Source organism: Paramormyrops kingsleyae, chromosome 7, assembly GCF_048594095.1.
Source record: "Paramormyrops kingsleyae isolate MSU_618 chromosome 7, PKINGS_0.4, whole genome shotgun sequence".
Lineage (NCBI taxonomy): Eukaryota > Metazoa > Chordata > Actinopteri > Osteoglossiformes > Mormyridae > Paramormyrops > Paramormyrops kingsleyae.
The window spans coordinates 28,766,922-28,783,326 of record NC_132803.1 but is presented as its reverse complement, the minus strand read 5'-3'; the positions used below and the strand labels follow the sequence as shown (position 1 = coordinate 28,783,326).

The following is a 16,405-nucleotide window of genomic DNA, read 5'->3' as shown; positions in this document are numbered from 1 at the left end:
ATCTCAATGGGACAAACCTGGGTAAATAAAGGTTAAATAAAATAAATAAAAATTAAGAAGGCTGGGCTGGATCTTGTGAGGGAGCTGGACACTTATGACCCTGTGGCAGAGAGGAGGATGCTGTCCAGACCTCAGTCGATTATGGACATGCTACTCTCCTGCTTCATAGTACTAGGCTTGGTCAGTGTTATTTTTATATAGAAATTATGGTATGTGGTATTGTGTTGTCTGTTTTTGCTTTTCGTGTAGTTGTGTGCTGTGCAGTCTGTAGTCACAAGCAATTTCCTTCGGGATAATAATCGATACAGAGTCATGGTGAGTCTGGGGGATATCCCAGGATGTACCAGGAATGGGGGGGATCCATCACTGATCACACACGTGCACATCATTGAGCTGTGGGAGGAAACCAGAGAACCCCAAGTGAAACTGGCCAAACACAGGGAACATGCAGACGTCACGCATACAGAGTTGGGGGCAGCAGCTGACCAGCCAAGCCCTGGGGGTCAGCTAACTGCACCTCCCCCTGACTCACTCCCCCCATCTTCACATCCACTCATCAGAGGCAATTAGCGTATGAGCTCCCTTTTAATTAGCACATATAAATACACCTTATTTACATTCACATTTATGTACAAAGGTTTTAAATACATGGCATATTCCAGTAGCATACCGAAATAACAGATTGATATTGGTGACCCTGAAATAAATGAATGCATAAATAAATACATGTTTTCCCCTTTCTTGGACGTCAGGGGCCTAACCGGGATGCATAGCTTAGCGTCCGCGGGGAAGAGGAAGGTAAGAGGGCGATAGCGGACAAGCTAACGTCCCTTTCAATGGAAGATGCCGTGTGCGGTGCCGTCTTCCCAATGCACCGGAGTAACTCTGCATTATAAACACACACACACTCACACACACACACACACACACACAGACACACATACACCCGAGGGAGAATTACAGATGTGCAAATAAATCTATACAGTGTAACATCAGTCGACGTACGTAAAGCATTAATCAATAATGATAAATAAATAATCATGCATATACATAAGAGATCTTGGATAAAGGAAATGTTTTCCTTAAGGTCTGTCTTTACATAATTATTATTCATTTAGAACTAATTAATCGATAAAGTAAAACCACAAATATATTTAGCTTTTGGCCTCCTGACCAAAAAAAAAAACAAAACAAAAAAACAAACATTTTCCAGCCTCCCTTAAAATACAGAGTACTGTCTTCTCTTCACAGTAAACCAAAACTGACCACTAGCAATGTGTATAAAACGAGCTAAGGTCTAATTTCACAATGTCTCTACATATGTATACATAGTCCTTTATTGAAATAGGAGTCATGGTATGTAGTTAATACCCCCACATTAAAGTGCTGTGCCATGAGTCATAGTCTGGGGGGATCATTTACAGCAGAGAGTGTCAACTACTCATTCCACACACAGCAGTAATAGTTTCTCAACTCCAGAGTTTAGGAAATGGCCTGTTTTGCATCTAACCAGGTCTGCGGGCCAAAAGGGCTGCATTTTAAACCCAGTATCAAAGTCCACCTGCTGTCAGACGTGCAAAAGTCCGACCGTGGGTTAGCAAAGGGGGGTGGGGATGGAGAGGGGGGGGGGGGGTATCAAAAACCAAGGAGTTTTGCACGAAAGACAAAGTGCCAGTTGGAGACAAAACGCGACCATCTGATGCACCAGTAGTTCCGAAGCTGAGAAAGAATGAAGCTGAAGGTGACAGAGAGAGAGAGAGAGAGAAAGAAAGAGAGAGGATCCCACACGAGGACCAGAGCGGCTTCCCTGTACGGCTCCCCATTTCCAAACCACAGCCGCATTATCGTAATAAACACTGCAGACTAAAGGTCAAAGAACAGCCCCCCCCTTCCTTCTTTTGTAGTAAGGGGGGAGGGGGCGTGACTTGTCTGCGCATGATGCCCCACAAAGGAAGAGGCCGTGTCAAAAAAAAAAAAAAACAGCAAAGAAAGCCGTGCTGACTTGTATGCATCAGGAGAACAGCGTTTAAAAATATATATATATATGTATATACTGGCTCGTAGCCAAGAAGCGAGAAGGAAAACAATGCCGAAATATAAACAGGTTATTACTCCGCAAAGTTTACTAAGTAACAGGTGCAGGAAGCCTTATCAGTCACAGCTCTGCTGCTCTAGGTGAGGACCATGCCATACTCTGACTGCGGTATATGATTGTGTGACCGTCCAGGTGATTTTTCGTGCTACTACATTCACTGTCACGATTTGATAGGATACATACTTATATTCTCAATACTAAAGCTTACCCGGTTTAGCAAATGCATATATAAAACGTTTAAAGATGTATAGTTAAAAAGGACATAGTAACATGGTATACCTTACCTAAAAAGTACTCCATAAAATATACTAATATGTAAACAACAGTTCTGCAGTATGCAAATGAACAATCTGAACTCTATATTCTCAGCGATGCTTGGTCTTCTAATGAATCCTACTTTTTCGTAATGGTGGGAGGAGATGTGAGGGGGGGGAGGGTGTTCCCCCCCAGCTCCAGGAGTCAATGTGGGGACACAGATGAAGAGGCAGGTCCAGTGAGTCAGGATGCGCGAAGTTTCAGTGCAATGTCCAGGGATAGGGGGGCATGCCTCTGGCGCCACCTATTGTCTGGTGACATGACTGTCTAAGATGGGAGGGAGGGAGGGGGGGGAGCTGTTGTTGGCTTCAGGTGGTCCGGGGCCCTGGGATGGTGGCTTTGGCTCAGAATCAGGATTCCGTCCTCAGGCGCCCTCATCCTCTCTCTCGAGTCCAGGCTCTATCTGTCCGTCTTGCTCTCTCTTTAACTCTCACACCACGGTGCTGACAGACGGGTCCGATAGGTTCAGCTGGCCCGTGATGTCCGTGGGCGGGTACTGCTGCAGGAAAGGCAAGAGCACACACACACACACACACACACACACACACACACACACACACAGAACACACACACAGAGACACACAGACAAAGACGGGAGAGACGTCAGTCCTGGTAAGTGTCAGTTTTTCCCCTAAGAACAAAAAAATGTCTTGAAATGAGGCACCCGTCGGTTCAGCATTTCACTGTCCGAGCTGGTGCTCCCTGCAAGAACTGCAAGCCCCGCCTCCTGCCCGCTTCTGCCCTCAACCAATAGGCAGCGTGAGTTCTCCTCTGATTCGGAATGGCAGTGGGGACTGATTGGACGACGCGAAGCTCTTGTGACAGGAGCCCTGCTGAGCTTTTCCATTGGCTGAGCAAGGTCACATGATCACAGCAGTACAGGGCTGCTCGCCGAGCCTGAGGTAAAGGCCGTTTAAATATCGACTGCTTTCAGTACCTCACGGAGATGGAAATGGAACCCGTGTTATAGAGCCGATTTAAGTGACGTTTAAGTGAAGTTTTTCCAACTCTACAACAGATTAGGAGAATTACAGCAACGGAAATGAATTTCTTCACTGCCAATCTGGAAGGACTTGTTTTTTTTTTATTGTTTTGTGTCTTTTAGCCTTATGGTCACATGGACATCGCACTTTGCACTGGGATTCTCAGTTCCATCGCTTCTTTTGCCAGAAAATGCACCTACGTCCTGCTCTGTAGGCCTGCACTCCATGCAGATGTGCAGGATCAGCATGCTAACTGCCATGATGAAATATGAGTTACTCCAGCGTAACCCTCTGCCTGCAAATATAATTTCATGATGGCAGTTACCATGTTTTACAATGGTAATGACAATCCAGGGGCAATCAATGCACTAATTATGTAATATATATATATATATCCATATATACTGTGACCATTGAGAGCCACTGTGCAGTTTGTGTCATTCATACATTTACCATTATAAATCTTGCAGCAAATCTCAAAGCACCAAACTTGCAACTGCAATGTTTTGTGATGTTTCATTCGTATGACTGGAGAAACAACACAGTGCCAATTCATGCAGTTCTAAAAATATGTTACTAAAAATATACACAAATGAGATGTTTCCAGGATGCAGATCCTGAGTACACTGATGGCAAAGGGTAACAACATTAAATTAGGTACTCCGACTGTATTAGGTACAAATCATGCAACAGCTCCCTCTATTGAACAGTTGCAGTTCTACAACGACAGCAGCTTGACCAGTTCAATGCAGGTACTTGATCCACACTGGAAACACTCAAACGTGTGATGGTAATCTTATACTATATTATAAACATAATAAATAATATTTTTTTTTTTTGGTGCAAAAAAAAGACTAATCTTTTTTCTACCCCAGTAGTCTAAGGCAAACCGAGCCTGAATTGTGAGGAGGATTGTAAACCTCCCCGTAAATGTTTGAGTGCTGTCAGCAAACCGCTTTAACACTGAGCAGCACAAAGCAGCTTGATGGTTTCCAATTAATCCAAGTCATTGTCTACTCCAAAATAAATTTAAACGTACTTGATTAATACTGAACTTTATCTTGAGATACTAAAGTGTGCATTTAAGTGACTCTCAGATTCAGGGATTCAGAATTGTGTTCTGTTGTAAAGAAGTGCGTTTTTCCATTTGGGCTGCAGTAAGTGCTTAATATCATGCTTATATTTCATTTATTGAAAAAGCATCTATGATGCAGCTACCAAAGACAGATTCTGAGAACAAAAGTCACATATAATACCATCAGACAATAAATGTATTTAATTGTTTTTTGTTGTTGTTGTTGTTTTTTTGGCTACTTCTTAAGCTTAGGCTGGGAGCTGCATCCAAGTGCTTTTAATACCCTGCAGGACCTCATCAGTGAGGTCCACCTTTGTTAGCATTCCGAATCATAGCCCACAGCGCCTCCTGCTGAGAGACAGGTTAACAGCAAGAGAGAGGTCTACTACTCTATGACAACTCAACAATCATGCTGGTGAAGGAAGAAAGAGCAGTGTATCATGTGGTGGGGGGAGGGGGGGGACGCCAACACTCAAAATCCATTGATATCCATTAAAAAAAAAAACACTGATATAAAAATAAAATGATGATTACAACTGGGGATGGTCACAGTCCAAATAGGAGGACATTGTTGTTCCATTTGCCCTCACACAAGGTCACCAAATACCTCTGTCTTCTGAGCCTTAATCTTCCACATGGGCCACCCAGACACCCCTCTTCCCCTTCAAGTTCTACCCCTTTCGCCTTTAATGGACCGTTCAGGGCCTCTGGGTGGAGATAAGTTGATCACCCCTGGAGGTACCTATGAAAGATCCAGGCTACCCCTAAAAACTCTCCCAATGAGCCATGTTTTGCTAATACTCTCTCTGCCGAAACAAGACTGATGCCCCCCGCCAGGTCGTCCCAGGGCTGCCACACGATCACCTAAAGAGAAGGGCGGCACCTTAAGCCACCATCTTAAGATCGGCAAAAGAAACAGTCAGTCTCTCCACAGACTTAAGGGCTGCAGCCCATTCAGGGGAGAGTGTACGGCAATGATCGGAATGTGTTTTTTTGGGACTGCAGCATCTCGATTGGCTGTGCGGGGTCACGTGATCATTCTGTGGGTTCAGTCTGTGAAGAACAAGGTTAGGTGTCCCCAGGAAGCGAAAAGCAAACAACCTGAGATACCAGACACTGTGACCCCCTATAAAGGAAGAACCTTGAGATTACAGCATGCAAAATAACAATATACTGAAAACATCACACATTGGCAACAGTATATGATAACAACAGCGACACCTGCAGGTTAGCGGCAGATTGAACCACACACACAGTTATTACAGGAAGGTCCTGAAACAGAACGTTTGTAATAAAAGAACAGTGAGGTTAGTTTCCCCCATGCTTGGTGATTGTCTTTGGCCATTTCAATGACTTTATGCTCTCTGGTCATTTGAATCATGCCTTGATATCAACTACAAAAAGGGGAGAGGAAAAAAAAACAGAACGAAGAAAAAAATGGGGTAGGATCAGGCAATATAGGGGCAGATAAGGCACACATACACAACCAAAAACACACAAAAAAGGAAACTTAAATCACATCCAGGTTAGCAATAGGAGAAAGAGCAGCACCGACACTAAGGCAGACTGCTGCCTGGTCCTCCTCTTCCTAAGCCACGCCCACTAACCAAGCTACACCACTTGAAACCACGCCTACAACCCAGGCCATACAACTCTAGACCACGCCCACTACCTAAACCTCCAAGCTTTTCCTGCCTACAGCCTTCGGTTCCCTCCATCCCCTGCATCCTCACTGCTCTGTGCTTCCCTGACGGGACAAATGTGAGCATGACGTGTCGATGGCTGACTGACAGACGCGGTCATGGCTGAAACTCCAGGCGTGAGGGGTGAGGGAAACGTTGGAATGGGACACTCTCGCAAGTAAGGATGGGATGGCCTGATACAGACAGAGAGGAGGGACGAAGAAGAAGAGTGAGAAGGAAAGAAAGAAAAGGAGAAAGAACAGAATAGGAGGAAGGAAGGAAAGTAAGAGAGAGCAACAGGGAGGGTGAACTTTCTTCATCTCCTTACCGTGTCTTTGGAGGACCTACGTCTCTTGATGCTGGAGGCCAGGGAGGTACTGATGGACCTAAAAGAGGCTTTCTTTTTGGGGTCGGGCTCTGCTCTACCACTTTTCCTATCCTAAAATAAATATATGTAGAAAAATTATTCATGTTCTCTAGTGGAGCTTTATGTGGTTTCTGCTCCACCCCCCCCACCCCCCCCCAACAACCGCCCCCCTCCCACATCCACACCCCCCAACCCACTGCCTCCCCCTGCAAGGGCCCAAGAGCTGGAACAAAGTTTATTGCTACCTTTGGTCTTTGGGGTAGGTTTCCATTTTGGAAGGGGGGGGGGGGGAGCAGTCTCCAGCGCTGGAGTGCTTGGGTCATATTGCTGGACTGGGTTGGGGGCGGGGCTCTGTGGAGATCACCAGGATCTCACAGTTTCATAAGACAGAGAGAGGATTCCCATCCTGGGCTCTTTCAGGAGGTCTCTCTTCAGAACTTCTGCTGGAGCTCAACTTTCTCTCGCTCTGCCTCTCTTCTACTCCCCGAGGCCTCAAGGCCGTGAAAAGAAAAATAAATCAAAGAACCTCGCCTTGATGTCAGGCCCTTCTGTACCTCCTTAATTCCTCTGAAGGAATTAATAATGGTCAACCTGGCCAAACTGGGAATGTAAGCATCGTCCTGAGCTACAGCCTTAGCCCCGCATCAAGCCGTAATCCCTGATGTTGCCTCTCTAGTTCACTTACAACATCCTCCTACCCTTCCTCTGCTCTCTCCCGCATAAAGGCTGCATGGTCTGTCGTTGCGATAGGCAGTGCCCCCTGGCGTGCTTCGATAACAACTCAGCGGGCCTTTCAGAAACCTCGAAAACTACTAACCAAACGCATTCCTATACACTCCATTGTCAGCCCCATTAAGGGCGGGGAAAAAACGTGTCGGATCAAACCCATAGATACAGAAGATTTTGTGCATTTTGTCCCTTCCATCCCCCCGTCCATCAACGGCTACTCTCAGGACAGGAAATGGCACAAGACTGGGTGTGTTTGTACACAAAGCTTATAATTAGGAATCCTTACATCCTGAGTCTCTAGAGAGGAAGATGGCTGCATAGGGGAAAAAAAAGAAAAATAAATAAATATCCATCCTCTGCTAATTCATTTCAGTTCAGAATCCAAAGCAAAGGCAAAACGAAAAAAAAAAAAAAACATCAAACTCAAAGGAGAAGCTCACAGAATAAGGACACCAGAAGCCAAGCAGTTAAAACTTACATGTTTAAGGAGGTAGGGAACCATAAAAATGCATAGGTCAAGGGGAGACAAGCAATCTATACGCAGGAGTGTATTCAAAGAAAATCCTTTTGCTCCTTTGCGTTATACCAGGAGATGGGTATAACGGAAATTCACCCCACACACTCAGGGAGGCAGGTTGTAGGCAGGTGCGGGGGGTAGGCGGAGTCAGAGGATTCTGGGAGAGGGCAGTGTGGTGTGAATTTCTCCTGAGGGCATGCAGCATGGGTAACTGAACAGGGGAAGCAGAATGAATGGCATGACAATCGACCCAGGCCAGCACTGTCCCGCAGGACGTCCCCTTCGTCAGGTCACATGACTGGGCCTCTTTTTGCCACATGACCCCACTTGAACCTTGGCCCCCTCCCCCCATTTCCACAGCACATTTAAACATTAACAGGTTAAAACGATATTCGAGATAGAGGCCGGACCACCTGATCAGGGGGTGGGGGGGCTCAATAGAGGCTTGCAAAAAAGAGCAAAAGAACAACCATTCAGAAGGCTGGGTTTGTGCATTGGGGGAGGGGCACTCCTGTTTGGAATTTAAGGCGACCTCTCTTTGGGAGCGGAACTCGAGGGCATCAATCGGAGTTAATTCCGGGAACCTTTATGGTCTCGTTAAAGATCGCCAAAAAAACAAAAACATAATTCAAGAAAATAAGACAAAGGAAAACAAGAAAAAAATAGGAATAAGTGAAGGCTGGGAATGGACGACAAAGTCCTTCCCTGTCGAGGAGCAGGTCGGTTTTGGGGTCCTTTGGTTCAGGTGAATTTTTTTTTTCATTCTATCGACTCTGACCGTTGGTGAAGTGCTGCGTTTTCACAGTCCAGGCTCTGCACAGCACGGCATGCTAGACCAGAAGAGCGTCACACTCACAGAGATGCAGGGACGCGCGGAGAGCGAGCGGCCAAAACCAGAGCGCAAACCCCCCACCCCCCCACGGATCTTTTTTTAAACATTCCACGTCTGGTCGCCCCCTTTCAATCCGTCCTCTTGCCCACCCCACCTCCCCCTACTCAAACAGTGCACCTCTGAATAGTGCTCCCCGTACACCCCTGAGACAACAGCAAGTCGTGGTGTCTTTGTTTTTCTGTAAAAGGTTGCAGGAGCCCTGCCATCAGGCACAATAGTGCCGAGAGGAGCAGGGCCGAGGGCGCAGGTGATTCACAAGTGCACTGTTTATGGAGTTACCTGTGTTGTAGATATGCGCATGTGTAAAGGTATTTACATATGCACATACATATACATAAATATACATACATACACGCAAACACACAAGCAGTCAAAATGATGGAAACATCTGGAAACCATGCTAAAATCCCAGCAGAAGGGAAACTTCCTGCTCTTACATGCTTTTTTTTGATAAGCATCACATTTAAACCGGACAAAAGGATATATTTTAACGGCAGCTAGTAATTTTATTCTTAGTTAGAGTTTAGTTTTAGCTACACCTTAATCTCAGGTGACATTACTCTATAGGGGACAAGTTATGGCATGGTATAGCATGGTTATGGGGTGTATCACTATCCTGCTGCGGCTGACTGGTAACTTGGTTTCCTGCCACCTAGTGTGGACTGCTTGTAATTGCAACTGGTAGCTAGACTATCAAACGAGGAGTCCTCTGGTGGTAACCTAGTTTGTGGTAAAAGTGTTACAACTAATTAAATGAAAATGGGGATGTTTGAGCTCAGCAATCACACATTAGTGAAACACATACAGGCCAACATTACATCGAAATCCTGCCGTCTGTTCTTCCCCATAGTTGTATATCAACGATTACTTTAATCCTGTCTTTAAGTTGTCTTCCATGTCCCCACCCCCCCTACAGCCTATGAATAAATAATACAATACCAGAATGCACATTTGGTGTATGATGGGCAGATTATAATTTAATTTACATGAAGCTGATTTTATCTGATGGCCAAAATGAAAGAAGCCTGGACACTGATGGCTAATTATTGTAAGCTAATATGTTATAGCGGTGTTTCCCAATCCGGTCCTCAGGACCCACTGCCGGTCCACGTTTTTGCTCCCTCCCAGCTCCCTGCCAGACAGTCCACTCCCTACCAGGAGATGGGAGGGAGTGAAAATGTGGACTGTCTGTGGGGACCCCGAGGACCGGATTTGGAAACACTGCATTATAGCGCAATAAGTGTTACGGTGAATTCTGACTGTCGGCAGCAGTACCCATGCTTTTTGACTGCCAGGGTGTGTCCGTACACTCACGCACATGACGGCTACAGCATATCGTGGCCGCTGACAGACAGCACTGAAGGTGACACGCGGGTCCCCACACAGATGGCAGACTATGACCTTACCTGCATCCGGCACGGCTGTCTATTCAGTGCCTGCCGCCTTTGTGAGAGAGCAGGGCCCAGCATGAGGCCACAGGCCTCCACAGCAACATCACAGACTCACAGTGCCCCCTCCCCCTCCCCAACACCTGCCCATCCCCCCCCCCACCCTGACCCTCATCCACCGCCTAGCTTTCCCTGTCTTGGGGGGGGGGAGGGGGGGCGGCAGCTATGGTGCTATGCATTAAACACAGGGGTGGAAACGAGGGCGGTGGTGTTGACATGACCTGCTGTGGGACGGCAGACATAATTCACGGGATAGAGGGACCTTTGGTAAGGTTTGTGAGCGTCCCGTGCTGTACAGCCTGTGTCATGTCATTCTGTGCCTGTTTGAGTCTGTTTTAAATGATGACACAGGTGCTCCAGTCAGGTGCCTGGCCTGTTTAGCTGTCACAGGTAGATAAAAAATAATTAAATTGTTACACTCTCACCAATTCCATCGTCACAAAGATGGCCGGCGGCATATTCAAATGTTTTTGGGCGCCTCAGTCCTGTCAGGGCCCCCCCCCCCCCCGCTACAGAGCCAGGCCCTGCTTCTAGATTTTATTCAGTATTAGTGGCATTTTTTATTTAATGGTTACCGCTTACGTCAAATAAGAATGCTCTTTATTTTATTATTGCTGCTTCCGTTATCTCAGTATTATATAAATATTTGCATGCTTATCTAAAGTGTTACAGGTATTACTGATAACTCTGGTAGCAAGAGAAACAAATTAGGTACATTTTAGGTCGCTCTGGAAATTGGCGCTGGTTTCGATGTTCTCATTTCTTGATTGCTTTGTTTGGAAGTAACTCCATTCCTAAACAGCGATGATGCCATGGTGACATGATGGGCTGTTGTGTTTACGTACTAATGACGGAGTCCCGGACGGCCCCACAACTTGACTTCCCGGTGCCTCCTTATTGTCCTGTTGGGACAGACAAAAGGCAGCGGTCCGTTCGTCCGTTCCGGGTGGGGGACACTAGATGGCGCCCTGGGGGCCAGGGGGCTGAGGTCCAGGGTGCCGGTTAAAGGCAACCCCTGTAAAATCTTCTAGCGAATCTTTGCCACTGAACTGGAGAGCCTTGTGACCCCTTGTGGCAGCAGGTGGCACTGCGGGTAGATACGCACTCTGCGCATATCTCGCCGGCCACCGCCTGGCTCATAACCGCTGTGGTTATGGGCAAGATGATGTCATCGCAATGGTGCGGCCCAGCCTGGAGGGGAAGGGCCCTGCAGAGTCTGTCTCTCGCTGCCCCCCCCCCCCCCCCCCGCCCACTTCACCCCATCCGCCCTTCCCCTCCCAGGCTGCAGGGAGACGAGAGGCCCCACCTGCAGGTTCTTCCTCCAGACGTTGACGGCCGCGAAGGCTAGCTGCATCTGCTTCCTGCGGGCGTCCTTGTGCCGTTTGTAGGCGATCTCAATGAAGATGAGGAAGATGCCTGCCGCTATTCCCCCGGCCACCAGCATGAAGACGCCTACGGGAGGAGGATCAGTCATCGGAACAGTCATCGGGACGATGGGCACCCATCCAGCAGGGCCGGCAGGAGCCGCGTCCTCCATGTCTAGCTATGCTATCAGCATGAAGACCTGTGAGTTTCTCTTCAGCCAACCTCTACGTCAGTTTTGGGTGGAAATAGCTGCAGGATTTTACTGCCAATGTTTTGCTAATGACGACTCATTCCTCTGCAGTGGGGTGGGAGTGGGGGGGGGGGCAGGGCCTACCTGCCATGTTCTCGAAGGTAAGCGTTGCTGGGGCGTTGCTTCTGGAGTCACACTCCTGGTACCTCACCCAGGTTTTATCCAGGTCCTCCATGAAGCCGTTTTCGTGGGAGCTGTAGGGGGATGGGTGTCGGGGGGGGCCGGGGTGAAGAGGCGCAAGTTACATTTGCAGTGGGTGAGCTTGGCTCGAACCCGGAAAGCCATGATGAGAAACACATGAGGTAAGAAGGAGAGAGGGGGGGGGGGGGGGAGAGAGAGGGAGAGAGATTGAATCTGAAAGAGACAGAGGAAAACATGAACGAGGAGCGACGAGTCATGGAGAAAAGAACTGAAACCGTAAGATAGCAAGAGAGTCACAGAAAAACATTAAAAAAGGGAAACAGAGGGGAAAAAGCAAGACAGAAGAAGCGGAGAATGAAAACAGAGCAGCTGGCAGAAACCAAGAGACAGAAAAACAAACAGAGAGACACAGAAGACGCGACAGAGAAAGAGAGACACAGGAAGACGAGGAGACAGAGACCGAGCCGTGGAAGACGGGGGAGGCAGACATGGTGCTGCTTGGGCTGGGACAGACCTGAGGATGGCCAGGGACACATTCTGCTTCCACGGGCTGTCCTTGCGCATTCCTATGCCAAAGCCCGATCGGAAAAACAGCTCTCCCGTGGTCACCAGGTCGCACTTCTGCGAGGCTTCAAACTCCAACACCGCAGAGTCCCAGATGAAAGCATGCAGTTTGCTGTTGGGGAGGGTTACCACGTACAGCACAGTGAGTTACCATGGAAACGCCACCACCGCCACCACCAGCCACACGCAATCCAATGCCGGAACGCGGGCCGCACCACACCGGATTCCTGCAAGAGCTTCAGCTTTCAGACTTGACCTGGAAAGAAACAGAGAGCGCTCCCGTCTCGAGCGCGGGGGGGGGGGCTAGTCTGTGAGGGGAGGGGGTGGCCTGGCTTAATGCCTACAGGCATCTCGCTCTGGATAGGGGGCCTGGGCCAGGATCTGATGAGCAGAACGAAGGCCCAGCGGCCCCACGGTGACGGACTATGAGGCCCCTGCAAACCACAGCGCCCCCTGGCGGTGACTCACTTGTCACGTACGGCCTGGATGGCTTCGGCTGCACTCTCGTAGTTGTGCTTCTCCATGTGCCGATACATGGTGCTCAGCTCCACCTGCCGCCTGAAGTAGATGTCCACCGAGCTCTGCTTAACTGTGGCGTAGATGAACTTGTCTGATGGGTTCCGCAGCTGGGGGGATTGGGGGGAGGGGTTCATTTTGATCACACTGACTGTCAATTAAGGCACCACCCCTTATCGAAAGGAGGCCAGTCTGATCCAGAGAAGAGAACTTTCAGAGGCCCAGATAATGGGATGATGATAGCTATGGTTTGAAGACATATAAACAATTTACAGTTCATCAACCAGCACATTCGCACTGACCAATGACAATGTGGCACTTCTGTGACAGCGGTGGCTGACTGTACCCACCCGTGGGTCATTGATGCCGGTGATGCGCTCCTCAGGCCGGTCCAGCACCAGGAAGGCAGCCAGGTTGGCAGTATAGGATGCCACGATGATCATGGCGAATCCAGCCCACACCATGCCCAGGATTCTCGCTGAGAAGCTACGGGGAGCACCTGGGGGGGGTACACACCAGCATACGCAGCACCCGGGACACACACACACACACACACACACACACACAGAGGCACGGTCAGAGTTCCCAGGGGCCTTAAAACACATGCATCAAAGAGGGGAGGGTGGTGATGATGTACATGCTGCTGGTCACATGATACCTGGCCCACACACAGTACATGTTTACTGCTATTGCTACGCGAAACGTGTATCGCACTCAGGGTACATTTCGGACGGCCCACAAGCCATCGCACTCAGGGTACATTTCGGACGGCCCACAAGCCATCGCACTCAGGGTACATTTCGGACGGCCCACAAGCCATCGCACTCAGGGTGCGTTTCTGGTGCCGCGTTTCACGGTATGGCCTCTGCATCCCGCGTCAGCTCCCTCACACAGGGACAAGAATGTCTGTCAACATAGAAACCACACAGAAGGGGGCTGAATAAACGAGATGGGGGAGGAGGCAAGAGGCAGAGGTGGCCCCGATACCCACCTTCCCCAATGCCGGAGTTCAGCAACACTCCCCAGGAGAACCACATAGCTGAAGATAAGGTGAGGGCATCTTCTTCTTCTTCTTCACTGTTGACTTTGAACCTTCCAAACGGGCTGGGAAGCAAAGCCGGGGAATCCGGTGATCAGGTGCCAACAAACAGACATCCCCATGTCCCCCTGATGGGAAGACCAGCCCCCCAACACACACACACACACACACAGACACACACCCCGACCTTCACATAGACCTTGTCGAGCTCCTGCCAGACCCAGCGGAAATGGGGAGAGATAGTCAGAAGCCTGAGGGTGGGGGGCACAGGGACAACATGAAGCCTGAAAGGACTGCTGGAGAATCGGGGACAAAGTCACAGCGGGGATACGAGACAGGAAAATGTCACCTCCCGCCCAGATCACTGTGCTGAGCAGAGCGGCGTGCATTCCTTTTATTTCCGGACAACTCCGGGGAAAATGGGTGCGAGAGGTCAGCCTCCATGGAGACAGGATGGCGCACGGCACAGACACACAGACACCTCCCCCCCACCCCCGCACCCCCCGCCAATGACGGTACCTGAACCGGTCTAGTAGGTAAAGCATCACCGCCACCACATGCACCGAAAGGCCCACCAGCAGCCACAGCGTACTCTGGAACGGCTGCATGAACGAGTCCAGGGTGCTGCGAGGGATTTCCTGCGAACACACGCCGTGAGCGGTCAGAGGGGGGCGCCGCGTGCACACCCATATACCAGCTCACGCTGGTTCAGCTCAGCTGCCTCTCTGTCCCATTTAAACAAATTTCTTTGCCAGCTAAAGATCTTTCACTGTACTGTGTAGGCAGTACAAATAAAGCAGCATAAATAGGTACAGGATCATAACTCAGTATATATATATATATATAATGATATATATAATGACATGATCTATTATAAATTCACGCTATATAGTCTCATGTATTCCATCGCAAAGGGGAGTGTATAGTATGCATTACTGTCTTGATAATTAATCATTTTTGTGGGTACTTTTAGCACTGACTCGCCTAATTTCGATGGTGTGGCTATAGAAAGTAAGACATATAAAAAGTGATGTTGAACAACCGGTATATTTCACATTAGCCTGCTAGCGGATGGCTACACCTAGGCAATGGGTTTGTGGGAGTGTACCTTCTTCACGAGGATTGTGAGCCCTTGATACTTGAAGGGTTTTGAGAACTCGATGTACTGGGCTCGTTCATTGTTGATCGTGAGCGGGGCCACAATCATGTCTGCCAGGCCACCCAGAAGCTCTCCCATCATGCCATTCCACTCTTTCTTGTTGCTATTGTTGACCTATGGGACGTGATGCAGGGGCAGGTCAAAGGTCAAGCTATGAAAACAGGACCTGAGAGCTGTGACAGTGATATTTCTGCCTCTTCTAAAGGGCACTTGATTAGAAGCCAGAATGCAATTTCCTGTCTAGGGCTTGTATTGTTCTTAATTTGCAGGACTAATTGTCCATTGCTGGGCTAGTACAAGCATGGCACCTATTGGAGAAAGATTAAAGCATACACTGAAGTTGTCAGTTGGCCTAAACCAAGCTTGTTTGGACTGCAGGAGGAAACTGAAGCAGCTGGAGGGATCAATTGGCAAAAGACGGGGATGAACAGGCAAACTCTGAACACTGAACTCACAGTCCTGGAGGAGCAACTGCACCACCCAATTCCTAAATCCGTTATCCAAAAAATGCATGGATATACTGAAGACATGGGGTGCTGGTACGGTATGGCCAGGAGAACGAGCAAAAGCAAACATGGGACAAAACTGTGAGTCTATGGTATACTTAGGAGAAGGTCCATGTAAACCATGGAAGGAAGAAAAGGAAGCTCACTAAGTTAAAGACCTCACTTTGACCTCACCGCCACACAACGATGCCCTTTATCAAGGGACAGACCGCTTCAAAGTTCCCTTGGATGCTGCTCTGAGGCCTGGTCTAGTGAAATCTGTAACTCCAGGATCATATACGCAAAGTCCTAGGATGGCTGCACAACTATAATATCCATTTGTTCTGGTGTTGTGATCACAGAATTCCGGTCCCAAATCCCACCTGGGAGGTTCTGTTTCCCATTCCCCTGGCACCAGTGCTCAGTGTCTCCGCGGTGACCTACCCGCTCCTGCGTCCCGAACTTCCCGTCTGCCACCAGATGCACCTCATAGGTGAAATTCATGGTCATCGCGAGCTTGATCAGCAGGTCGATGCAGAAGCCGTAGCAGCACTGGGGCACGATTGGGCGTCCTGTAATAAAACCAGCGAAGGCAGCCAATCAACCTTGCGTCCAAGCAACCCTCATTGAGAGGCTAGTCCGCTAACCCTACGCAGAGCTTAGACAAGCTGAGCGTACAAACACACACAGACTCAGAGACACACAAACGTGTACACCCATATACTTACATGTATAAATATGCTTTATAGATATATTTGTGAGCATATCCATTCACTCGAAAGA

The 16,405-nt window shown here is 48.6% G+C and overlaps 1 protein-coding gene across 22 annotated transcripts in view; it reads right to left on the bottom strand.

Moving 5' to 3' along the window:
• Positions 1 to 566: 566 nt before the first annotated feature.
• LOC111853980 (glutamate receptor ionotropic, NMDA 1-like) overlaps positions 567 to 16,405 on the bottom strand; it is a 31,188-nt gene continuing 15,349 nt past the window's right edge. For 3 of the 22 annotated variants that reach the window (XM_072714713.1, XM_072714723.1, XM_072714716.1), the window contains 13 exons: positions 16,067 to 16,198; positions 15,087 to 15,251; positions 14,498 to 14,616; positions 13,931 to 14,043; positions 13,290 to 13,438; positions 12,892 to 13,049; positions 12,374 to 12,535; positions 11,803 to 11,912; positions 11,410 to 11,555; positions 10,949 to 11,005; positions 7,533 to 7,559; positions 6,479 to 6,589; positions 567 to 2,909 (listed from right to left, as the gene is read on the bottom strand). In XM_072714713.1, coding sequence (XP_072570814.1) covers positions 2,841 to 2,909; positions 6,479 to 6,589; positions 7,533 to 7,559; positions 10,949 to 11,005; positions 11,410 to 11,555; positions 11,803 to 11,912; positions 12,374 to 12,535; positions 12,892 to 13,049; positions 13,290 to 13,438; positions 13,931 to 14,043; positions 14,498 to 14,616; positions 15,087 to 15,251; positions 16,067 to 16,198 — 1,518 coding nt within the window. In that variant the 3' untranslated portion in view covers positions 567 to 2,840. Of the gene's footprint in view, positions 2,910 to 6,478; positions 6,590 to 7,532; positions 7,560 to 10,061; positions 10,099 to 10,948; positions 11,006 to 11,409; positions 11,556 to 11,802; positions 11,913 to 12,373; positions 12,536 to 12,891; positions 13,050 to 13,289; positions 13,439 to 13,930; positions 14,044 to 14,497; positions 14,617 to 15,086; positions 15,252 to 16,066; positions 16,199 to 16,405 lie in introns of those variants that run through there. The other 19 variants (XM_023831483.2, XM_023831486.2, XM_023831489.2 and 16 more) reach the window with 16 other exon arrangements.